This window comes from Pleurodeles waltl, chromosome 11, assembly GCF_031143425.1.
Source record: "Pleurodeles waltl isolate 20211129_DDA chromosome 11, aPleWal1.hap1.20221129, whole genome shotgun sequence".
NCBI lineage: Eukaryota > Metazoa > Chordata > Amphibia > Caudata > Salamandridae > Pleurodeles > Pleurodeles waltl.
In genome coordinates, this window is record NC_090450.1 from 572413535 (window position 1) to 572439881 (window position 26347).

A 26347-nucleotide genomic window follows, 5' to 3' on the forward strand; every position below is an offset into this window, starting at 1 on the left:
TTTTTTCCTCATCTTACTGTGTGTGTTTTGCTCTACTCTTCTCCTTTTGGTAGAGAACTCTTGTGTCGGTAGGTGGATTGATGATTTTTTTTGTGTGCGGTCACAGTAATCCTCGGTTGTCCCTGTCAGGTTTGCATCCTACCAATGCCCAGGAAGGATATGCCAGACATTTAGGTCAACTTTCCCAGTAGCTTTCCAAATGAAAAGCTATATTCATTAATAGAGCTAAGTCCTTAATGTTTATGGGACTTAATGAAGTGATCTTAACTTTGACACAAGATAGAAGGAAGTGCTTTCCTGGTAGTTTATTATGATCGAGTGAAGTGTTAGAGGAAGCAGTGCAATCCTTATTTCCATAGTGGATGGAGACTATGGTATCAGAGCAAAGAGTTGCAGGTTGGTCCCTGGTCTCCTGAAATTTGTTAATTACTACACCATTTTGCCCCAAACATATAGTGTACCTATACGCCTCCTTTGGAGTCAAGTTTAGGTTCCCTAGCTTTTGCTTGCTTGCTCCTCACACATGCCCCAAGCTATGTTTTACAAGACAAACTAGTTTGTACTATGTAAATAAAGCAGACATTTTTGACAATCCACCAGCCTTGTCTTTAGCTGTTCACTGGAGAATAAACTGTTTTTGTGGTGTTAAATCTTGGTCACAACATAGCATCTACTCGGCAGCTGCAGAAGTAAAAACCAGGGTTGATATCTCTTGAAAGAAATTGCCAGGAGAAGGTGTACTTCTGCAGTGGAAAGCCAGTGACATAGCTAGTCTGTCACTTAAGAAATAGTTATGATTTTTTCCGTTTAACATATTACTTTCAGAAGAACCAATTGTCCATCAAGTGCCCCTCTTTCTATTGAGACGCGGATTATTAAATCTGCCAGATAGGAATGGGTATGCCGTTAAGGTGAATGGAAGACCATCCTCTGACATGTCTTTTGTATTACATTGTTTATAATTTCTTCAACATAAGCAGACATTAAAATGACACTAGCCAATTGTATCTAGCTGAAGTTTGAGTCTAAAGGAAAACTACTAGATCATTCTTCTGTCAAATCCTCCCTTAAAAAGACGTTTTGGTGTTTCTTGCATAACTTCTTTTGTGTAATGGGATCCCCACTCTCAATGGAATCCCAGCACTATTTCTATGTTAGAAAGCTGAAAAGCTTCACAGTGATAATAGTAACACAAATACCTCTACGCCAAAAACTGAATTTATCACCAAGAGCTTGCATAACTGTTATTTGTACCAAATTCAGTTTACCTGCTGTTGGCCTGGCAACTAGCGTGAAACGCATCTTTTATCTGCAGGTCTCTGAAAACTCTCAGCTATCTTATGAACTTACATTTGCCAGTCAAAATGAAGTGTATGAACTTCGGACATTGTCTGTCTCAGAACTGTGCACATTTTTCACAGCCCTTTGTGGCTCATCCCTCCAACTTTCCAAAATTCCTAGAGTCAAGTACCGGTCTTGTGTATTCTTTTTGTCTGAATGCAACTACTGCTGTGGAAACAATTTGCTGTCTGAATTCAAAGAGTGTTCTATATTAACTGGAAGCTGCCGGAAGATTAAGTGACAGCCTGCACGTTTGCAGTGCCTGAGGTGTTCCTGTTCTTTGTAACCAGGTGTTCGATGGCATCTGTCGCTGTAGATACACATGGTATGCATGAGCTCGCCATCTGGTGTTGGGTCGGAGTGTTACAAGTTGTTTTTCTTCGAAGAAGTGTTTTCGAGTCACGGGACCGAGTGACTCCTCCTTCTGTGCTCATTGCGCATGGGCGTCGACTCCATCTTCGATTGTTTTCTTTCCGCCATCGGGTTCGGACGTGTTCCTGCCGCTCCGGGTTTCGGAACGGAAAGATAGCTGAAAACGGAAGATTTTCGACGGTATCGTTGCGATCCGGTTCGAGATACACACATACGACGACGCGTTGAACATCGAAGCGCTTCGGTGCCCTTCGGGGTAGATTTCGGCACCCCGTCGGGGCCTAGTCGGCCCGACCGCGTGGAGAACAACGCCGATGGAACGGACCCCGTTTCGATTCTGCCCCGAATGCCACAACAAATATCCTTATACGGACCTACACTCGGTCTGTAACCTGTGCCTGTCACCCGAGCACAGCGAAGAATCCTGTGAGGCCTGTCGGGCGTTCCGGTCCCGAAAAACTCTGCGCGACCGTCCAGCGAGAAGACTGCAGATGGCGTCCACGCCAAAGGAGCGTCGACAGTTCGAGACAGAAGAGGAACAGGAGGAATCCTTTTCCATCCAGGATTCAGACTCCGACGAGCTAGACTCTACAAAAACTGTGAGTAAGACGTCGAGATCAGAACTTAAAAAAGGAAAGAAGGCCCAGGGGACGCCACTGCCAACCGGCCATGGCTCCACCCAAATTCTCGGTGACCAACAATCGGCACCGAAAAAGGCCCATTCAGTGTCGAGATCGTCCGACTTCGGTCGAGACACCGGCACGCAGCCTCCTCGGGACCGAGAGAGTGCTAAACAGAAGCATCGACACCGAGAGTTCGGTGTCGACACGGATCGACGCCGAGACAGTGGTGCCGAAGACCATAGAGGCCAAGAATTTTCGGCACAGAAAAAGAGGAAGGTTACCTCGGAGCCGAAAAAACAATCAACAGGGTTTTCGGAGCCGAAAAAAGCGACATCAGACCCTGTTTCAGGCTCCTATACTGAAGAGCATTCTATGTCTTCACAAATGAAGAAACATAGATTTGAACAAGAACTGCAATCCACTGACGTGGATCACACGCAAAAGCGTATCTTTATTCAGCAGGGGACTGGGAAGATCAGTACCCTTCCACCTGTCAAACGAAAGAGAACGCTTCAGTTTACTCCTCAGAAACAAACAGCACAAAAGGTAACACCTCCTCCCTCGCCTCCACCTGTAACTCCGGCTTCGCCAACTTACACCCCGTCACATTCGCCAGCTCACACCGCCATGAGCCACGATGACCAAGATCAGGATGCGTGGGACTTGTACGACGCACCAGTGTCTGATAACAGCCCAGACACATACCCAACTAGGCCATCACCACCGGAAGACAGCACAGCCTACTCACAAGTGGTGGCTAGAGCAGCACTATTCCATAATGTGGAACTACACTCGGAACAAGTAGAGGATGATTTTTTATTTAACACCCTCTCTTCAACCCACAGCTCCTACCAAAGCCTGCCGATGCTCCCAGGCATGCTACGCCATGCAAAGGACATTTTCAAGGAGCCAGTTAAAAGTAGGGCAGTGACGCCTAGGGTGGACAAAAAGTATAAGGCGCCTCCTACGGACCCTGTATTCATCACCTCTCAGCTGCCACCAGATTCTGTGGTGGTAGGGGCTGCCAGAAAACGGGCAAATTCACACACTTCTGGGGATGCACCTCCCCCAGATAAAGAGAGCAGGAAGTTCGATGCAGCCGGGAAGAGGGTTGCTGTCCAAGCAGCAAACCAGTGGCGCATCGCAAATTCACAAGCGCTGCTAGCGCGATACGACAGAGCCCACTGGGATGAGATGCAGCATCTCATTGAACATCTCCCAAAAGATCTGCAAAAAAGAGCAAAACAGGTTGTTGAGGAGGGTCAAAACATTTCCAACAATCAAATACGCTCCTCCATGGATGCAGCAGACACGGCCGCAAGGACCATTAATACGTCGGTTACCATCCGTAGGCACGCATGGCTCAGAACGTCTGGATTCAAGCCAGAAATTCAGCAGGCAGTGCTTAACATGCCAGTAAACGAAAAACTTCTGTTCGGTCCGGAGGTCGACACAGCCATAGAAAAGCTCAAGAAGGACACTGACACTGCCAAGGCCATGGGCGCACTCTACTCCCCGCAGAGCAGAGGATCTTATAACACCTTCCGCAAAACACCTTTTAGAGGAGGGTTTCGGGGTCAGGCCACACAAGCTAGCACCTCACAGTCCGCACCGCCCACCTACCAGGGACAGTACAGGGGAGGTTTTCGGGGCCAGTATAGAGGGGGGCAATTCCCTAGGAATAGAGGAAGATTTCAAAGCCCCAAAACCACTACCAACAAGCAGTGACTCACACGTCACTCACCCCTCCCACACAACACCAGTGGGGGGGAGGATACGTCAATATTACGAAGCATGGGACAAAATAACTACAGACACATGGGTCCTAGCAATTATCCAACATGGTTATTGCATAGAATTCATGCAATTCCCTCCAGACATACCACCAAAATCACAAAATTTATCAAAATACCATTCACAGCTTCTAGAGATAGAAGTTCAAGCACTACTGCAAAAAAATGCAATAGAATTAGTACCAAGCACACAAATAAACACAGGAGTTTATTCACTGTACTTCTTGATACCAAAAAAGGACGAAACACTGAGACCAATTCTAGACCTCAGGGTAGTAAACACATTCATCAAATCAGACCACTTTCACATGGTCACACTACAAGAAGTGTTACCATTGCTCAAAAAACACGACTACATGACAACCCTAGACCTCAAGGACGCATATTTCCATATACCAATACATCAATCACACAGGAAATATCTAAGGTTTGTATTCAAAGGAATACATTACCAATTCAAAGTGTTGCCTTTTGGTTTAACAACCGCTCCAAGAGTATTCACAAAATGCCTAGCAGTAGTCGCTGCACACATCAGAAGGCAGCAAATACATGTGTTCCCGTATCTAGACGACTGGCTAATCAAAACCAGTTCGCTCACACAATGCTCAAACCACACAAATCAAGTCATACAAACCCTCTACAAACTAGGGTTCACCGTCAACTTTGCAAAATCAAACATTCTGCCAAGCAAAGTACAGCAATATCTAGGAGCCATAATAGACACGACAAAAGGAGTAGCAACGCCAACTCCACAAAGGATCCACAATTTCAACAGGGTCATTCAACACATGTCTCCAAACCAAACAATACAAGCAAGAACAATACTACAGCTCCTAGGCATGATGTCCTCATGCATAGCCATTGTCCCAAACGCAAGACTGCACATGAGGCCCTTACAACAGTGCCTAGCCTCACAGTGGTCTCAAGCACAGGGTCACCTTCTAGATCTGGTGTTGCTAGACCGCCAAACTTACCTCTCGCTTCTATGGTGGAACAGTATAAATTTAAACATAGGGCGGCCTTTCCAAGACCCAGTGCCACAGTACGTAATAACAACAGATGCTTCCATGACAGGGTGGGGAGCACATCTCAATCAACACAACATAAGAGGACAATGGAACATACATCAAACAAAACTGCATATAAATCATCTAGAATTATTAGCAGTTTTTCAAGCACTAAAAGCTTTCCAACCAATCATAACCCACAAATACATCCTTGTCAAAACAGACAACATGACAACGATGTATTATCTAAACAAACAAGGAGGAACACATTCAACGCAGTTAAGCTTGTTAGCTCAAGAAATATGGAAGTGGGCAATCCACCATCAAATTGGTCTAATAGCACAGTTTATTCCGGGGATCCAGAATCAGCTGGCAGACAATCTCTCTCGAGATCGCCAGCAAGTCCACGAATGGGAAATCCACCCACAGATTCTGAACACCTACTTCACACTCTGGGGAACACCACAAATAGACTTATTTGCAACAAAATGCAAAATGCCAAAACTTCGCGTCCAGATACCCACACAAGCAATCCCAAGGCAATGCCCTATGGATGAACTGGTCAGGAATATTTGCTTACGCTTTTCCTCCTCTCCCTCTCCTTCCTTACCTAGTAAACAAATTGAGTCAAAACAAACTCAAACTCATTTTAATAGCACCAACGTGGGCAAGACAACCCTGGTACACAACACTGCTAGATCTGTCTGTAGTACCACACATCAAACTGCCCAACAAACCAGATCTGTTAACGCAACACAACCAACAGATCAGACACCCGGACCCAGCATCGCTGAATCTAGCAATCTGGCTCCTGAAATCCTAGAATTCGGACACTTAAAACTTAGCCAAGAGTGTATGGAAGTCATAAAGCAGGCCAGAAGGCCATCCACTAGACACTGCTACGCAAGTAAGTGGAAAAGATTTGTTTGGTACTGCCATCATAATCAGATACAACCACTAAACGCAACTCCAAAACATATCGTAAATTACTTGCTCCATTTACAAAAAGAAAAGCTAGCCTTCTCTTCTATTAAAATACACCTTGCAGCAATATCTGCATACCTGCAAACTACATATTCAACTTCCTTGTATAGGATACCAGTTATCAAAGCATTCATAGAAGGGCTTAAAAGAATTATACCACCAAGAACACCACCTGTTCCTTCATGGAACCTAAACGTGGTTCTAACAAGACTCATGGGCCCACCTTTCGAACCCATGCACTCTTGCGGAATACAATTCCTAACCTGGAAAGTTGCCTTTCTCATCGCCATTACATCTCTAAGAAGAGTAAGTGAAATTCAAGCGTTCACAACACAAGAGCCTTTTATACAAATACATAAAAATAAGGTCGTCCTACGACCTAATCCAAAATTTTTACCCAAAGTTATTTCACCATTCCATCTAAATCAAACGGTAGAACTACCAGTTTTTTTCCCACAGCCAGATTCTGTGGCTGAAAGAGCACTACATACATTAGATGTCAAAAGAGCATTAATGTACTACATTGACAGAACAAAAAACATCAGAAAAACTAAACAGCTATTTATTGCATTCCAAAAACCTCATGCAGGTAACCCAATATCAAAACAAGGTATAGCCAGATGGATAGTTAAATGCATCCAAATCTGCTACCTTAAAGCAAAAAGACAACTGCCCATTACTCCCAGGGCACATTCAACAAGGAAAAAAGGTGCTTCAATGGCCTTTTTAGGAAACATCCCAATGCAGGAAATATGTAAGGCAGCCACTTGGTCTACGCCTCACACATTCACCAAACACTACTGTATAGATGTGCTATCCGCACAACAAGCTACAGTAGGTCAAGCTGTATTAAGAACTCTATTTCAGACAACTTCTACTCCTACAGGCTAAACCACCGCTTATGGGGAACTAACTGCTTACTAGTCTATGCATACCATGTGTATCTACAGCGACAGATGCCATCGAACTGAAAATGTCACTTACCCAGTGTACATCTGTTCGTGGCATCAGTCGCTGAGATTCACATGGACCCACCCACCTCCCCGGAAGCCTGTAGCAGTTCAGAAGTTACCTTCAATTTTGTACATTTGTATATATATTATTTAATCCTTTAATAGGTACATACTTACATTTTTCATTGCGCGGGCACTATTACTATAGTACAACTCCTACCTCACCCTCTGCGGGGAAAACAATCGAAGATGGAGTCGACGCCCATGCGCAATGAGCACAGAAGGAGGAGTCACTCGGTCCCGTGACTCGAAAACACTTCTTCGAAGAAAAACAACTTGTAACACTCCGACCCAACACCAGATGGCGAGCTCATGCATACCATGTGAATCTCAGCGACTGATGCCACGAACAGATGTACACTGGGTAAGTGACATTTTCATTTCAAAACATCCCCCAGTGCTAATGCAGCATCTTTACACTGGTAATTAAATGGTTGGCAGACGTATGGAAAATCTGCATTAATCCTGGGAGCACTACTTTCCTAAAACCAGCATAAAAGCTGATGGTTAATTAGCCCATCCTTTCCTCATATCTGCCTTTGAAATCTAACTTTAACCTTTGCTCTAATCAGCGCCTCTTATGCTTTGCAGTTAGTTCCAATAAGCTGGAAGTATGGCAGTATGGGAAAGGGGCTCAGACTTTTAATTGCACATTCTGCTGCTTTACATTAGCCACCCAATCTGACCTCAAGGTTATTTAATGCATGCTGTGCTTTCTATAACACTTGTAATCGCCTCAAGAACGTCGGCCATTTAAACAGAGCCAAAATGGAGAACTCCGAACCTCTCTTTAAGGAGCTTTTAGATTGTTTTCTTGAAAGGACGCGCCCAGACACCTGGGTGGTTGGAAGCCAGCAAATGATTGGATTCTTGCTTGGCTCTAAGGGCCAGGGGCGGCTTGGGTAGGTGCGCAGTCAGGAACTGGGTGATGGACTGGTGCCTCAGGGTCACATGTGGACAGGTTGTTTTAGGGCTTCAGTTAACTGTCCCATAGAGCCTTAGTCTTGCAGGCCCCCTGCCAGGCCACTGTAACATGTATTCATCTCGCCCATGTCATCCCCCCCCATCCCAGCCAGGCTGGGGGCCAGGTGAGAAGTATGGCCCTTGGGGCATTCTAACCTCGGAGCCCTCACCATGTGTCTAATCCAGCCCAGCAACAGTTTTTCCCCTAATGCCTCCCCACTGAGCCATCACATTCTGGCCATGGTGAGCAGGGGAGGAGGGAGTATGCAGAGGCCTGGCTGGTGCAGGATGTTGTCACCTCAGCCCCAATGTCTTTTAGGCCCTGGAGGTGGGTGTGCCTTTGTACAGGCTTCACTGTGACAACTTTCCCAGAGAGAAAAATAGAGAGGCTGTAAAGTACTTACAGCATCCGCTCAGCATCCTGTGGGCAAATCAGTAAATTTTCCCAAGGCCCAAATAAAAATGAGTTTGCTCTTGTGCAGTGTAGTGTAGTGCAGTGTAATTAGTGCTCATGTAAATCACTCCAGTGCCTTTGTGCTGAGTTCACCCTATATAAAATTACACAAACAAAAAATAAATGGCATGATTTTGCAAAGTCCAGAGCCATGATAACTCACTTTACATTTGCTTTTAAAGTATGTAATGACCTGAGGTAAACATAACGGCTTTGGATGATTTTCTTCATTTTCGTACCAGTTAGGACATTAAACAACCAGTCATGCTGGTAAGAGAAAAAATACGGCCAGGTCGGAACCCTAGCCAAGTATGTGGTCGTGGCGGTTTTATTTCACCTCGCCAGCCTGGCCAAACTGAGTGCTTCTAGGTTCTACCAACTTTAACTTGTGATAGCAAGGAACATCTGGCGTACGCTAAAACATGCCCAGCTTTCAAACTTAAGTGTAGAAAGTGTGGTATTGTGGGCCACTTTGCAGGGGGAGGGGGAAGAAATAAAAAGAAGATAGTTAAATACATATATGAAGGCAGTGACCAGACAGGAAGTGATATCGAAGAGAAAAATGTGGAGTCCAGAGGAGTTGTGGATGATGGAAATTTAGTTTTGAACATAACTGAGGAGAATACTAAAGGGGAAACCAATGTGTGAAATAGAAATAGGTGGTATTCCTATTACAATGCATGCAGACTCTGGTTCACCATTCACCATAATCAATGAGGAGGTGTGGAACAAAACATTTGTGGACAAAATCGGCACACATTTATTGCAGCCTGAAAGTTATACTGGGGAAAAAAATTGATTTATTAGGTTTCAGATGGCCTTTATTCTCATTCTAAAAACAGGTGTGCCAGAGGGAAGCTGTATGTGTCGAAAAGAGGGCCATCTGTGCTTGAGTGGAAGGATCAAGGACAATTACAAATTGTTTTGGTCCGAACGGCAAGGAAAAAGTGATGGTGGTGGGTGAAGGGCATTCCTTGGCCATGGAAATGGAAAATGATTTTCCTAAAGTTTTTGGTAAACAACTAGGAAGACTAATAGGTTTTGAACATGAGATCATGCTAAAAAAAAGTGCTGTACCAAAAATCCACAAGGTGAGATCTTTGCCAATAATAAGAGATGATGCATCAAAGGATTTGGAGAAGTTGATGTTGATGGATGTCATTGAACCAATAGAAAATTCTGAATGGATTTCACCTGTGGTAATAGCACGACGCAGCAACGGAAAGATTCGCTTGTGCATTGACTTACGGTATTTGAACGACAACATTGTTATTGATCGCTTCCCGTTAACGAAGATCACCAAAATGGTTTCCAGCCTTAAAGGTGCCTGTTGATTTTCCACGATTGATTTATCTGCAGCCTATCATCAGATTCCACTTTCTGCAGAGTCAAAGAAGCTTACGGCCTTCATTACACCTTTCGGTTGTTTCCAGTATAAGAGAATGCCGTTTGGACTGGCGTCAGCTGCTCTTGTTTTTCAACATTTGATGTAAAGGTTATTTGGAAAGTCCAAGGTGGTGATGTGTTCTCAGGATGACATTTTGTTGTTTGGGGAAGATAGGAATGTACATGATGGAAGGTTGCGACATGTGTTGGAGGAGTTGGAAAGCAAAGGCTTAACTGTGTGGAGTATTTGGGACATGAGATCAGTGGAGGGGGGTAAAACCTAAAGCGTCGTTAGTTGATGCTATTGTTAACGCACCAACTCCTACAACCAAGGATGATGTAAGGTCATTCTTGGAAATGGCGGAATTTTTAGCAAAATTTATCTCGAATTTTGCAGAGAAGGTTTATAACTTTAGACTTCTACTTAAGAGAAATACACGGTTTGTGTGGAATGATGTATGTGAACGAGAGTTTGTCAAAATTAAAAAAGAATTAAGCAAAGTAGCTAATTTAGGGAGCTTTGACCCGGAATTAGACACTTTTGGAACTACGGATGCTAGTAACAAAGGACTTGGTGCAGTTTTATCTCAAAGAGACAGGAATTGAAGGGATAGGATTATTTTGTTTGCTTCCAGGTCCTTGTCACCATCTGAGGAGAGGTATTCGGTCAATGAAAAAGAGGCTTTAGCCTGTGCTTGGGCATTGGAACATTTCCGTGCGTTTGTGTGGGGTAAGAATATAACGATTCAATATGATCATAAACCTTTGGTCAAGTTACTCACTTGTGAAGGTAGCGTGTTGGCGTCGGCGAGGATGCTGAGGTTGTCTATGCGCATGAAGGATTTTACGTACCGCATGGTGTATGTAACTGGTAAGAACAATCTGATGGCTGATTATTTGTCTAGGTTGCCAAGTCTGTTAGAAAGGTGTGTGGATGGTCCGTGGAGTGAATTCAGTATTGCTCTAGCACATGATTCTGGTAAACCTGCTCTGAATAAAGATTTTTAGGGAAAGGAGATGGAAGGGGATGCTGTGTTGCAATCTGTTTTGAAGTATGTTTGGAAGGGTGGCCTAGGAAGGACCAGCTGACAGAATCTTGTAAAGTACTTTTGAGAAGTTAGATCGGAGCTTTCAGTGGTTAAGGATGTTATTTTGAGGGGCGATTAAATTGTTCCTCTGTGTGGTGTGAGGGAGGCGATTTTGGAACTGTCACGAAGGCCATTTTAGCATTGTCAGGACCAAATCTGTTGTTAAGGATTTATTTTGGTGGCCAGGCGTGGACAAGGCAGTGGAAAGATTTGTTAGATCTTGTAGAGTGTGTTCTACAGCTGATAAGAGTTTGTGTACTCTAAGACCATCTATGGAGCAAAGGCTTTTACCCAAGCAACCATGGGAGTGTGTTGCTGTGGATTTGTTTGGTCCGGTAGGCGATGCACAGGAGTATGTGATTGTGCTAATTGACTTGTATTGTAAATGGCCAGAAATCGGAATAGTGGAAAGGGTTGACACTACTACAGTTTTGGAATTCCTGGACAAAACGTTTTTGTCTGAAGGTATTCCAGCAAAATTGTTGAGCGACAATGGTGTTCAATTTGTTTCTGATGCTGCAAGGAAGTATTTTGAGAGAGTGGGGATTAAGCATAGAACAACATCTCTGTATAATCCCAGTGGTAATGGCACTGTGGAAAGATTTAATAGTCATCAAGGGTGTTATTCAGGGAGCTGTGGAACAATGTGTGGATTGGCATACTGCTGTTTTCAAGGCGGTGTGGGCATATAGAATCACTGAGAACGGTGCAACAGGATTAAGTCCCTTTGGTATTATGAGAGGAAGAAATCCTAGGAGTAAACATAACCCTGCTTGGTTGGTGGATACTGGAATTAGACACTGGTCCATGGAGTTGGTGAAGGATTGTTTGGACAGATCACAAGCAAAAACTAAATCCTATTATGATAAACTTGATAATGTGAAGCCTGTCAATGTTAATGTGGGTGATTGGGTCCATGTTAAGAAGCCTTATAGGGGTAGGAAGGGTGAGAGTCAGTATTTTGGGCCAGAGCAGGTGATGGAAGTGCTGCATAATGCTGTTAGATTGTGTGATGGTAGAGTTTGGAATCTCAGACGTGTTGCTTTGCTTAACAGTGGGCAGAATCTTATAGGTAGTGACGAGGGTATGGATGGAACGGTGGATGTGATAAAAACTTCTGATTGGTTAGAGGATGAGGTGGGTGGACATAGTCTGTCAGGTGAGGATTGTTCTTCTAATCTTGATCGGGCGAGTGTTGTTGATGATCGTGAGGTTTGTGTTAATGAGTGTGAAGGCTGTATAGGAGATCAGAGGCATGTATCGGATCCTGAGATGGGGCCTTCAGATGGTGTGTTGCGTGAAAGAAAGACGAAGGTGATACCTCCTTGTTGGTTGAAAGATTTTGTGTTGGGATACCTAGAGGGTGGTTGGTTTGTACATGTGCTGTGTGGTTTCCATCAATAATATTGGTTTTTAATTTAGGATAAAGGGAGGGTATGTGTTGTGTGTGCTTATGCTTGGGTAGAACGTTGAGGCTTGTGACACGAGTGGGTTCTATTACGTCTGCGACATGTGGAACCTGCCCGAGTCAGTTGAGCCTCGCTGTGTTTCCAGACGGACCTGTTTCCTGTACTTCGCATCTTGAATAAAGAAGGAATTAATTTATCTTCCAGTTCCAGTGTATTCATCGCACTACAGTCACTTCAGCCCACCATATCAATGGTTTATACCTTGTCCTTAATTCTTTGTGGATGTGTGGAATGATTGTGCAAGAACCCAGTGATCTTAAACTCCTGGGCGCTATAATAACATTCTGTTTGGTCAGGAAGACTGCTTTCATGCGAGAAGCCATTTGATGAAGTACCTGGCTTACTGCCCTGTGTTGAAGGACTCCGTGCTACATCCAGTTAGCAACAGAGGTGGATGAGCAGCTGAAGGCATGAGCCAGGCTTGAACCAGGCTTGAACCAAATACCTGGCTCTGGCTCAGCCCTAGGGCCTCTTAGAACCTCGTGCCAAGAATAAGCTGAACCATTATGTGGCTTGTGCTGGGCACACTCTTACCTTAGTGACCAAGACCTCTCTCCCCGCCACCTCTTTATCAGAGGAGGTGCTTTCCTGTGTTTGTTTCACAGTTAAGCTATAGTGAAGCTCCGACAGAGTGCTGTGAAAAAGGCTCAGAGAGGGAAGTTATGATAATGTTTCTTCTCCGTGCACTTTCAGAACACTCTGCTCAGACTTGTAGGCCAGCCCATCTAACATGCAATTCCAGCCTCCCACAAAACAGGGATAGTGGGACAAAAGAAAGCTTGCACAGTGTAAGTGGTGTGTGAAAATCTGCTGGCAGCTGACCTCTGCACTTCACTTATGTCCTGATGTGTACTGCTGGGGATGTACCCCCAGACCTTTTGTTTTCTTAACGCATATAATTTTTTATTGAAAGTGTGGAGCATCTCATGATATCGATCTCTTAGTTAAGTCTGGAGAAACAGGTGATATAAACATTAAAACAGAGAACCCTGTCTACCTGTAATTTAGCAAGTTTTTTTCCTTTTTTTTTTTTTCTTTTTTTTTTTTAGAAAATGGTTTTTATTTGATTCACCTTGTAATAAGTGTGTCTATTTAGCACATTCTGCTTTGATCCCACTTCAGTTTTAAGGAAGTGCTCCACACTAGATCTGCTTAAAGGTTTTAAGATCCTTAAGTTCTTGTAGTGTAGTATGTCCCTATTTAGAGTGTGGTTTCTCTGGCACTCCAGGTTATTCATCAGGTGTTTGCTGTGAGATTGAGAGTGCACCCCTACTGATCCATAATAGCTATGCTTGGATGAAGAGGGGGACTGCGGCTTTGGTACACCATAAATAGCTTGCAGAGCGTTTGTAGGAGGCCTAAGCTCCTAGTCCTCCAACTTGGCTCTGCTTAAGACCGGATGGAACTCTGCAGTCATTTAACTGCTTACCCTTTGTCAATGCTGTTAAGCTTAGGAAATCTAAGAGCAGAATTACCAGGTAACATTTGTGTCCGGATCGGAAACTGCTGTACCTTTGAAGCTCTGGGGTGAGTAGAGCCATATCTCTTGGGCTTTATAAGCATCAAGTGGACCTGTTGAGGCTCCTGGGTATTGAGAAAAGTGGAGTGAGGGTTTGGGAAAGAGTTTGTTTAGCTGTGGGTGATTCTGTGGCATAGGAGACCAGATGAGGGCCTCTTGGGTATTGGTGAGCAGCATTCACTAGAGGAGAGTGTAGGTTCTGGGCCAAGATGAGGCATGGGAAACCATCTGTGGTCATGATAGATTGTCTACTCTCGTGTTTAAAGACTTGTATAGTAATCCATTGACTCTTTTATTTCAGTTATCCTGCGGTGTGTGAGTTTTTGCAAAGTAATAATCTATTGTCTGTGATCCGAGCACACGAGGCTCAGGATGCGGGGTAAGTCATCGTATAAAATCCCATCGCATTTTCCCACAGACTCTTTCCCTGAATATTGCTAATGTATTTCCTGTCTCCTGCCACAGGTATCGAATGTACAGGAAAAGTCAGACAACAGGCTTCCCTTCTCTTATCACAATTTTCTCTGCTCCTAATTACCTTGATGTCTATAATAACAAAGGTAAGACAGGTGCAGGCTGTACACCTCCCCTAAAGGGATGCCCTTCGTCTAAAAGCATTTGATTTCTTCTTACCCTTGTTTTTCCGTACTGATCAGATACGCCACTTTGTTTTAAAATGAAAAAAGACACTTATTATTGAAAAATACAATTTATTCTGCAGCTATCATGACTTGCCTACGATTTGATCAAGGCTCCTCTGATCCAGGCTCAGAGCATGTCATTTCCGCAATACTTCTCTTGCATTTTAACACGAACACTTTATTTCCACACCATTTAGGATAGGTTTGGGTGGTATTTTCAGTCAACGGATACGCCTTGTAGTCTTTTGTGCTTGTTGCCAGTTTTCAGGCAAAAAAAATAATTCAACATACTTTTTCAACCACAAAGAGCAGAACGATCTAAAAAGGAAATAATGCCTGACAGCGGCACAAAAGGCTTTAAAGAACACTTAAGAATTATTAGCAGACATTTTTGTTAATTAGCGCTTGCATTGCGAGCAGTCAGTCATTGTTATAATATCACATCGCCTTTCGAACACCTGGAATATGTATGTTAATCAGCAGCTCAAACCAGTTACATAAAGTGGAGAGTAGACCAATCAAATCTCAGGTAAATGCTCAAGGAAGTAAGAATGTGGATGACTCTGCAATCGAGATATGACTCACCTCACCCTATCTGTCCTTTTATTTTCCAAACACCCTTTTAAGCCCCAAAAAACAGTGGCTTAATTGCAATTTTCTAACTGCCATCCATATTAGCAAAAAACACAGCACACTTCTTATATCAAAGAAATGTATCCATATGGATACCATCTGGGGAGCCATGGTAGCAATTGGTGGTAGCCCTTATAAGGGGCCCCCATCATTTGAGCAAAGAGTAAACGTATCGGCGCTCCCAAGGTTTATAACCACATTATCATACAGGTCCTGAGTCAATATGTTGCAAATGGAAAGGAAAAGGATGTCAGACTGGTGCATGTATGTAAAGGCAATGCCATTCCAAAATTTCTCAACCCCATGCCCTTGAGATTACAATGCAGGACCATGAAAAAGACAGCCCCCGTGGTAATCACAGCACATCTGCAGATCGGGGTGTGAACGCCGGTCCCTTTAGCGCCTCTGTAATGGTCGAGCTGGAGCTACTGGAGTCAGAGTCCGTACGTTCGCTCAAAGTGGCCTGTAGCACTCCAAAAGAATTTTGTGTGTTCAAAGACGCTTCTTTCAGCACTCTTGCTCTCTCGGCTGCAGCTTGTGTTTTCGTGGGTTGCATCTTTGACCGTTTCCTGAGTCTCTTTCGTGCCAGCGATGTGAGCCACACAGCACCGTCTCCTGCCTCTTCTTGGGTCTGTGCTATACCCTTGGTGTGCATCCATGTCCAGGCATCCGCTGGGGTGGTGAAAACGTGAGTGCGATCATCCGCAATCACCCTAAGTTTAGCAGGAAACATCAGGGCATATTTAATGTTATGTTCTCTGAGTCATTGTTTAATTTTCATGTAGGAGTAGCGTTGGCGCTGTACTTCTCGGATGAAGTCCGGGTAGGCAGTGATAGAAGTAACCCTTCGTCCAGAGTAATTCTGTAGAGTGGGCTAGTTCTGTCGCTGCATCGCTAAGGAAAATCAGTAGGGCATCCACATATAGCGCAATATAATGGGTATGCCCTCCACTTAGGATTCCCCTGTAAACCGTCCCAGTCCTTTCCAAAGCAGCCAGTGGCTCCATTGCTAAGGCAAATAACGGCAACAGAGGGCACCCTTGTCTGGTGCCCCTGCACACCTGGTAGCCGTGTGACACATAACCCCCAGTGCGAACTCTGGTTGTAAGGGGCCTTTTGTAGGAGTCTAGTCCAGGCTATAAAGTTCTTTACCAACTGAAACTGGCTGATGACCGTATACTGGAAGAGCCACTCCAGACTATCAAACGCCTTCTCAGTATTGACTGTGAACACTGCTGCTGTTGCCTGGTCGTATGTGTCAGATTCCAGTATAGCTAGCAGCCTACAGATATTAGTGGCCATATTACGGCCACGTATGAAGCCCACTTGATCTGGGTGTATTAGGGTGGGCAAATGGGTAAGTATCTGTGTGGAGAGAATCCTACTGAGAATCTTGTAGTCTGTATTCAGTAGTGATAAATGGTGATATGCCTGTTTGTGTGCTGGTTTGCCAGATTTTAACAGGGGAACCACTAGAACACCCCCTTCCCCAGTGAACTCTGAGCATCCTCACACATTTAGAGGAGTTCGAAAGGTTCACTAATTTAAGAGCTAGAATCACTGTGTAAGTAGCATAAAATTCTATTGGGAGATCATCCGTACCCAACATTTTTCCCTGCTCCATTGCTTTAATTGCTGCTCTAACCTCTGGTTATGCCATGTTCTCTCCCAGGCCTTCCGCGAGTGTTAGTGTTGCGAGAACAGTGAGCTCCAAAAATGCTGGTATTATCTGCCTCCGAGTCTCAAACCAAACTACCATATAGGACAGAGTAGTAATCCCTAAATTCCCTATTAATATCTGTTTGCCGTGATAACCTTCGCCCGTATCTGTTTTGATTTCCAAGATTGCCGCACTCCATTTATCTGGGTGTGCCAGCCATGCCAGCAATCTTCTGGTGTGATCTCGCTCTGCATGAACTTTTATCATGTAACTCCAATAGTCAAAGCTTTTAAGGCGCTCTACCTGTTCCACTACCTTTTTTTTTTTTTTTTGCTTCCAACAACTCAGTTTGTAGCTCTGGGTGCCCTGACTTTTACACCTCAGCCCTTCGGAGCATCCCTTTGGCCGCTGTAACCTCCGCCAACAAAACCCGCTGGACCTCCACCTCCTCTGAGATAATTCTACTCCTGATGATGACTTTCATTCCATTTGAGTAGTAGACACAGTTCCCTCATTATCTATGATGTATTGATGAATGGTAGTACCCACAGCCTCCTGAAGATCAAGTCCTGTAAGGACTCTGGTTTTAGTTTCAAAGTTGGTATCTGAGGTCTCTCCCCTCCCCATTCTAAGCCAAGCCCATCAGCAGCGGGTTATAGTCTGATATTGTGTGGGATAAATATTCCAGGCATCCAACAGCACCATGGAGTGCCGGAGTACATGGAAAGGTGTCAGGACTTTCATGGAGGGCTTAAAAATAGGAGTAATCCCTCTTTTGAGGGTGCAGTCTTCTTCAGGAATCAACCAGGACCCATTGTGCTTGCTGGTCCGCAAACGTACGGGCTATTACGACAGTTGGAGAATCTGGCAGTTGGAGGGGTGAGATCTATCCAGCACAGGGTCAGAGAGAGAATTAAAATCCTCTCCTATTATCACCATGCCTACCAGGTAAGGAGCCAGGACTTGGGGAAAGTGCAGCAAACAATGACAGCTGGTCTATTTTTGGTGCATATATGTTGATAAGCCTTATGTCCCAACCATCTAAGCGGCCCGTGACCACGGTGTACCTCCCCTCTGGGTCCACCAATCCCCCTTTGTGTTGAAACTAAATGCCAGGCTTAATCCAAATTAGCGTGCCCCGAGTGAAGGCAGAGCACGTTATGATGTATTTGACCTCTCTATCTTCTCTAGCTGTTAATAGTGTCTCTTGAAGAAATGCTATTTGGACTCACTGCCTCCTCAAATATGAGAAAACCTTGTACCTCTTTCACATGTTATGCATCCCCCTCATATTCCAGGTCATGAGCTTATAAGTGTTGTATACTGTCATTGTAACCATATCCACTTCCCTGTTTCCCAGTTCTCTATCCCACTTAGACCCACCCTGTCGACTGTACCAGGTATTTTTCAAGGCAAGATGCATTAACTGTAAGTCCCCATCAAAGTGCATTACAAACAACGAACATCCCAACTCCCACTCCCCAGGGCAAGCAGCCATTGTCTTCCCATCCAGACTTTCAGTCCAATGTGGAACTGGCACAGGGGTGCATACAAACAAGAAACACTTGGAGGTGTGGCTCATATGTTTTCCCACTCTGGCCCCTCCTCCTATCTTGGGGGCCAACAAATCTCTGCTATGAAGGCCCAATCAATGAGTCCTCACTTTTTTTGTTCCAGTAATGTCATTTGCAGGTCCTAAATAACAATCTCCCCACATATAATAATTAGTAGTACATCACCATGTACGGCTCAGATAGGGTGACCAGATGTTGAGAAGCAAAAACTGGGACAGGGCAGACATAAAAGTAGGACTGAAGCCTTTAGCCTTAATCTGTATCTGGGCTGTCCATTTTTTGTGTACCCTTTGAAGTGTGTGTGTGTGTGTGTGTGTGTTTATATGAACACACACGCACATTTACAAGTGCATACATATGCACACACACACATTTACAAGTGCTTAAATGCAAATACACACATTTATGCTACATTTTAGCAAAGGGAGGACTTCCACTCTTCGGCCCCCTGCCCACTCCTCCCCACTGTGTCTCTCTGTTGATAGCAGACTCTTCTTGTGCTACCTGGCAGAAGCAGACTTTAGTGGCATTTGTAGAAAGGAAAGCATACCTTTTATATCTCCTTTGCAAGATGACTTGACCTTTCTTCCAAAAACGTGGACATATATTTTAAATTAACAAACACGTTGGGACACCGGGACAGTCCAGTGAAAACCAGGACTGTCCAGGGACATCTGAGATGTCTGGTCACCCTAGTCTCAGATCAACTCATCAGCTGTGCCAGGCGTCACAACAGGCATCAACACTTTTGAGTCCAATCAGATCAAAGACCCGCTCTTGGAGTCAGACTTATTATTTAATTAATCCTTGTCAGCAGAAGTCAGCCTTGCACTTTGTTAGTCACTCTCATTTGATGGGATCCCCCCTCGGGGCAATGATGCTCGTGTCACGTGTTCCTCCTTGCTCAGTTACACTGACGCTGGTCTCTCCTGGAGTCCTCATGTGGTTGTAGGTCAATTCAGCCCCATACTGGCTGCGGTGTTCCAAAGACCATTACTCCACTGGGTATTTAGACTCGCAGTCTGACAGGAAACAGCATAGCATAGGGGATAGCCATCTCCCTTAGACGTTTCTGGGCCTTTAAGAATGTCAACCTCTGATTTTAAACCTCTCACGTGAAATCCGATAAGATCATTGTCTTACTATATTCTACAGTGAGGTCGCTCTTCTTTCTAGTTTGAACTAAGATATGATCTCTGTACCTGTAATATAGGAGCTTAGCTATTATCTCTCTTGGGGCTCCTCCAGGTGGTGTCTGGCGCATCGAACCCTCTGAGCCCAGTCCAGAGCTAAGAACTGAGAAAGGCCAGTCAGGGCCACCTCCTCTCTCGGCTCCTTCTTAAGGTAGTTCTCTGTGTCTTTACCTTCAGTCCTCTCTGGCATACCTACAATGGAGATATTATTTCTCTGAGACCTGTTTAACGCATCTTCAGCTCAGACTTCTAGCGTTTGGATCTTCCATTCCATTGTTGTGAGGTGTTCATGAAGGATTGTCATGTCACCAGAGAGCTCCTTGATCGTCCTCAGTGCTGTTGTAACCCTTTCAGCAGTGGTCATCCTTAAGGAGGCCCAGTTCTATCCCCTGTGTGTCAATTTTGATTTTGAGAGCTTCTCGGGAGGACATGATGCCTGAAGTATATCCTTCGAGGTGGGCCCCTCTGCTATCTTCCCAGTATCAGTTCACAGATCAATCCATTTGTTTCAGTCTGGCACCACCCGATTGTGTGTCGGTGGTGCCCGTGTCCCTCCTCTTAACTATCTTGCCCATGCGCCCTTGCTCCAAAAGTTCTGGTGCTCTGTCAAGGTGGGCTTGAATGTTTTGGCAATGCTCCTCCAAGGACCAAGTTGGGTCGCTCCAACCTTTTGTGCTTGGTAATGGTAGTTCCATAATTTCTTCACCCGTCTTCTGCTGAGGCGCCTCCCCTTGGGGAAGAGAGACCCCATGGTCTCTGTTCGTGTCACGTTTACTCAGACAGGGGTTCACCTCCCCCCCCAATGCGGCCCTCACGGTCTTCTGCACCACTCTCAGCACTAGCGGCAAGGCTCATGTTTCTCCTCAGCAGGGCAAATCCCCTGCCACTCGTACTCAATGTTAGCGAACCAATGGGTTTCTAGTGCCACTAGAGTAACACTGAGAGGGGATGCAGTCTGCTAACAAGCAGATCAGTCTGCAGCGCAATCAAAATTCAGTTAGCCTCCTCGTTGGTGCTCATGCTGCTTCTCCTATAATTCTCTGTCCTCTGCTTGTGCTTGCCTTCAAGGGGAAGCGCTCACAGAACCACAGGTCTTATTTGTGGATGCTTTTGGTTCCCAGGGAGAAGCCCCCAGCAGCGCCCAGGTCAGTAGTCAGAAAGGGGGGTCCTCCTCGCAAGGCACTGTTGGTTAGCCTTCAGCCCTGTGGGCCGCTCCAGTTATTTGCCCAATCTCTAGAAATTAGTATGCCAGTGCCAGATACAGTCGTTTCCTCTCAGACTGTCGCTGCTTCCACCTCAGTTCTGCCCAGTGCGCAGCCAACAACACAAAGCACTCTCAGCCTCATCTTCCATTCACTCACGGTCCCCGGGAATATTTTCCATGCACCTATAGGCCACTCCCATGGTTCAAGTTACATCGCTGTCACTCCGATTTGGGCTTACCTCTCAGCATGGGCTTCCTCACACCTGGCTACGCTCTCCGGAGGTCGACTTCAGTCTATAATGCCAATCCCAAGGGGAGACCTCCAGGTGGGGTGCCCCCACACCCCATAGTGTGCGGCCTTGCCGTAGCTCTGAGCGCTTTCTGGGGCCCGTCTCTGATCCCAGAGATTCCAGCAAGCCTGCGCCGCTCTTCCTCGCCGTAGCCTGATCTCCGCTGCTGAATCTGGTTGATGCTTGGTGTGCGGAGGTGCAGACCACAAGCAGGGCCTACTGGGCACCCGCCCTTGCTGCCATCTTGCCTGCCATGCGGCCGTAGTCGAGCGAGTCACGCTTTCTCGATTTCCCCCTTACTTGGGAGGCTCCCAATCCAGGCAGCAGCAGTGGGGAGAGGGCCGTCTACTGTGACTTGCCTTTAGCGATCCCCCTGGTCCGTTCTTTAGGTCAGGATTCTTTCGATGGGAGGATTGTGGTGGGAGCTCTGCGTCATCGCTCCTCACTCCATCAGGGCTTGGCCGCGCCCCTGGTCATCATTCCTTTTCTCTGTGTCTTTACCCCTAAATAAACTGACTACAGAAGGTATAAATGTCTTTAGTTCTCAAGGTATTACTGTATGTCTTTCCAAAAGCAATTTTATGAGCACTTCACCTTTTTTTGTTTTCTTTCACTTTTTTGTATATTTTTACCGCTCGTACAAATGCTTGCTACAATCTTAAATTTTATTTTTCACATCAAGTTTCCCTTTGTCCAGGAAAGGCTGATAGAAGAACTGATGAGTTCTCTGCCATTTAATATTTCATTGATTCATGTGCCTGATTTATTCCCGGGTCGCAGGAATGCGAGTCCTTGGTAGAAATGTAGAAATCAGCATAGACAAAATACATTAATTTAATGCAGTACCATGCACAGATCTTCCACATCGCTATATGACCCATGTGAGGGCCCAAGATGTGGACAATATAATTTACTCCCCTAAACGGTTTCTAAAGCTCAGATTTCCTACTGCTCATCTAGTGCAAAACAGTCCTCCAGAACTGTTTGAAGGTATTTATCCCCAGATAAGCTACTGTGAAAAATTAGTGTACAACTTTTTCTACATATTATCTTTCAACCTCGGAATTGTTTTTATGCTTACCTTTTCCAGATTCCGGAATAGGAGGCCTCTGTCCATGTCTCAGGGTGTGGGTCTAGCAGAAAACTACTCTGTGCAATAACCAAAAGGCCTTCATTGAACCCTTTTCCGACTTGCCTATACATATGTATGTTCTATTATTATGGTGCACACGTGGACAATGACTGCGGTGCACTGTACAGGGATAGCGTTAGAGTTACTGTTAATAAGTGAGTGGCGTGGAAGTAGGATTCTTTGAGGTATAGACAATATTTGTTGACACTTACGTCTAGTACGTTTATTGTTTGCACCTTGATTTTCCTTATGACTGCTGTATTTTTAAGACATTTTCTTTAATTAAAAAAAAAAAAAAAACCTGAAAACCTGATTGAGTGGGGCAGTTGGTCTTCACCCGGTAAAGATGCTCATTCCTGTACTTAGAAACTCAGTGCACAGTTCGCCTATGCCTTTACCCACCAAAAGCGCCAAGAAAAACAAAAACATGTTGGAGCTAATTATAGGTGTACCTCACACCGCTTTCAGGGACTCCTGTTTGGCGAGTCTGCCGTTCCCAGCTGCAAGTACTACTGAGCCATCTTTAAAGCTAACAAAATTGCTGCCAACCCCATTCTTGTGTATGATCATTTCATCTTTGAGTAACTGCTCCATTAACTAAAATATCCTCAATAACATCAACAACCTCTCTCACTATATCCTTGTTGAGAATTATTTCAACAAGTACCCCTTTGCAAAGAACAAATGGCCGTCTGCAACCTTATCAATGAGAATTGTATCATCTGTGACTTTGGCAGTGAAGGGCACTTTATTGACAACTTTTATTTCACACGAAGCTGACGAGGACCACCTTCTCAGCAACAAAAGCAGCTTCAGCTACAGGTTACCGGGCTTAATAAAATTGCCAATATGCCTTGCTGACGAGGACATTATGCTAATGAGAGCGCTTACATAAACGTACATACAACCATTAATAATCAAACGGCTGTAAACGACTTCGTGAAAGAGGAATGTAGTGTCAATTACTTGCCGGACGCAGAATTCTGTGTCAGCAACAGGCCCTGGTCACTGCCCACGCACCCTTCATTGACCATCTTAGCAATGGAAAAACAGCATCAACTATGAAGTTTCTACTGAGGTATTGGAAGAGGCCTCTTCTGAAGAGGTAGTAGAGGGCCAGCGGGGCAGATAGGAGAACGTGTTCATTATACTGCTCAAGATGAAGACTAAGAAGAAAAGGGGCTTTAGATCTGAATCTGAGGACCTTATTATTGAATACACAAAAAAAGGTACATTGTCTCTGACTCGTTTTCAACTGTAGGAATTATCAGTCAGTGATTTAAATAATGTATATATTTTCAGTGGAGTATCTTTTTGAATTGGCTTCTTTTTTAAGGTATTTTGTTGACCATGCCTGGAGAAAACCCGTTGTAGTTGTAATATGATATTCACCTGATAAAAAACCACTGTCCTTAAATTATGTCATCAAGGTAAAACCCCAGGCATAAAACCATGAGCTACATGAACATAAACAATTCTGTGCACTTAGTTCTTTCCTTTGGTCACTACATAATAGTCGCATGTAAAACATTTTTCAACTATGCAAACAATAGAAATAATTCATGTTAGCTTAACACTTGCTTCCGAAGTATTGGAATTGGAGAGTTGGAGGAGCCACATGTTTGACATAACTTGGAGGCTAATTTGCATGTAGTTCTAAAGAAATGCATGTAACGTTCTGTAGATTGCCAGAGTTTGTAAATGATAGACTGAATGTTGAACAAATTTGCTATTCTTCTGGAAAGCTGTTTGGGAAGAGAAGTGGTCTAGTGACATAGTTGCATATTTCGGAACTTGAAGGCCCAAGTTGAAAACGCTGCATCTCCTCTTTAACAAACAGTGTGATCCTGGTGAGAGACATTACTGCCCTGTGCCTTAGCTCCATCGTGTCATTGAGAGCAAAATCTTTTTTTTTTCTTGAACATTTTTTTATTCACATTTTAGATATGCATTTCAAACAGTACAGGGCAGAACAATAATCAACAACAGTATGGCAGATTTAGCAGTGCACAATCTCACAAGTCTAATAGTAGTAGAGGGCATCATCAATTTTTTAACGGTCCATGCAGCAAGAAGAGGGGGGGAGGCAAGGAGACCAGGAGGGAGAAAAAGGAGCAATCATGTGAGTCAATATATTCGGGGGAAGGGGTGGTGGATGGGACAAGAAAGCAGGAGAGCAATGCCCCACACTCGTAGCATGAGTCACATGCCTGCACCTATACCGTTGCCCCATGAACCCTCCCGAATAATTTCAGAATTTCAGGATCAGGGCGGATAACTGACATTAACTTCCCCCTTGACTCATCCAGTCATCCTGCACCCAGGAGTCAATTGTCATACAACAATCACAACTGTCGCCTTCATTCCTCCCACGTGTTTCCACTAAGCAGAACCTCAAGGGGAGTGGTCAGTGTCAGATTTGTTTGGGCACTCTGTCACTGGATTAAAACTCACCCCATCTTCAGTTCCCCAAAGCGTTCCACCGTACAGTCCCAGAGTTCCAAATCACACTCTGCATGGTTGTCCATATGGAGCTGGCTTTCCTCGGCCGCTGCCCATTCCAGGCAGTCTGTCAACCATTTGTCTTGGTTTAGGGGGCTGGGCTGTCCCAATGAATAGCGATGCACTGCCTCGCAAGGATCAACCCCAACTGTGCAAACCGATATGCCATTTTACGACCTTTCCTGAGAAGGGACAGCAATCACAATGGACAGTGTTGCATTGTTAATTCCACTTAACTGCTATTGTTCCTTTAACACCCTTGCTATCTCATGCCAAAAGGGCTGCAGAGACCTGCATACCCACGACGTGACATGTCCAAATGTAGATGGGGATTCGCCACAGTGTGTGGAAATGTCTGGACATGTTGGGTAAATTCTATGGAGTTACTGCGGTGTCGGGTACGCCATATGCAGGTAGTCAAATTTCATCAATTTAAATCTGGCATTACTGGACCCATCCTGTACCAGCGCACAGGCCCTGGTCCACTCCCTGTCTGTAAGCAGCATCTCCAGGTCTGCATCCCACATTGCATGCATTACCGACACATCTGTCTGTATATCCCTCTTAGGGGCAGCATATAGGTGGGAGAGGACACCCCTGTCAGAACCTGGGTCTAGTTGCATCCGTAACAGATGAGACTCGACTAGCTCCTCCGGGAAGGAGATCCAGATGATCTGAGGTGTTAGTGATATGCTGGAATATTGTTGGAATTGTCCCTGGCCAATCCCAAAAAGGGTTCCCTGCCTTCTCTGGGGTTACAAAGGAGCTGTTTTGATATAAATCTCCTGCCCTGTTGCAGCCACCTCCTCACCACCTGCTCGCCACCTCAAGACATCCATTGCACCAGCAATGCGCGCAAAGGAGCTCAGCCACCAAACAAGCATAGGGCGCCCGCTGCAGCACCTGGTTAACCGCCCTCTCCCATATCTGGGGTCACCTGCTATATTACGAAAGGGGTGTCTAACAGCAGTCTCGAGCCACACAAAAGCAGTGTCAGGAACTCAGGTACGCGCCCCCTAGCCCTCCAATTGTTTGTTTTTTTCCTCCCAATTGGGGTTATTGTCACACCACAATGCCGCATACTGGAGTAGGCCTGCCATGTAATAAAGATGGAGATCCGGGAGCCCCAGCCTACCTTCAGCTAAATACAATTTCAGGACTGCGAGGCAGGCTCTACATTCTCTTACTGTAGGAGGCTGGACTGGCTTGTAGTGAGTACCAAGGGGTACTTACACCTTGCACCAGGCCCAGTTATCCCTTATTAGTGTATAGGGTGTCTAGCAGCATAGGCTGATAGATAATGGTAGCTTAGCAGAGCAGCTTAGGCTGAACTAGGAGACGAGTGAAGCTCCTACAGTACCACTAGTGTCATATGCACAATATCATAAGAAAACACAATACACAGATATACTAAAAATAAAGGTACTTTATTTTTATGACAATATGCCAAAAGTATCTCAGTGAGTACCCTCAGTAGGAGGATAGCAAATATACACAAGATATATG

General features: G+C 44.9%; 1 protein-coding gene across 1 annotated transcript in view; it reads left to right on the forward strand.

Annotated features, from left to right (window-relative positions):
* Positions 1–26347, forward strand: part of PPP3CC (protein phosphatase 3 catalytic subunit gamma) — a 548773-nt gene that overhangs the window by 380025 nt on the left and 142401 nt on the right. The window contains exons 7-8 of the mRNA XM_069214030.1: positions 14314–14391; positions 14478–14572. Coding sequence (XP_069070131.1) covers positions 14314–14391; positions 14478–14572 — 173 coding nt within the window. The remainder of the gene's footprint in view (positions 1–14313; positions 14392–14477; positions 14573–26347) is intronic.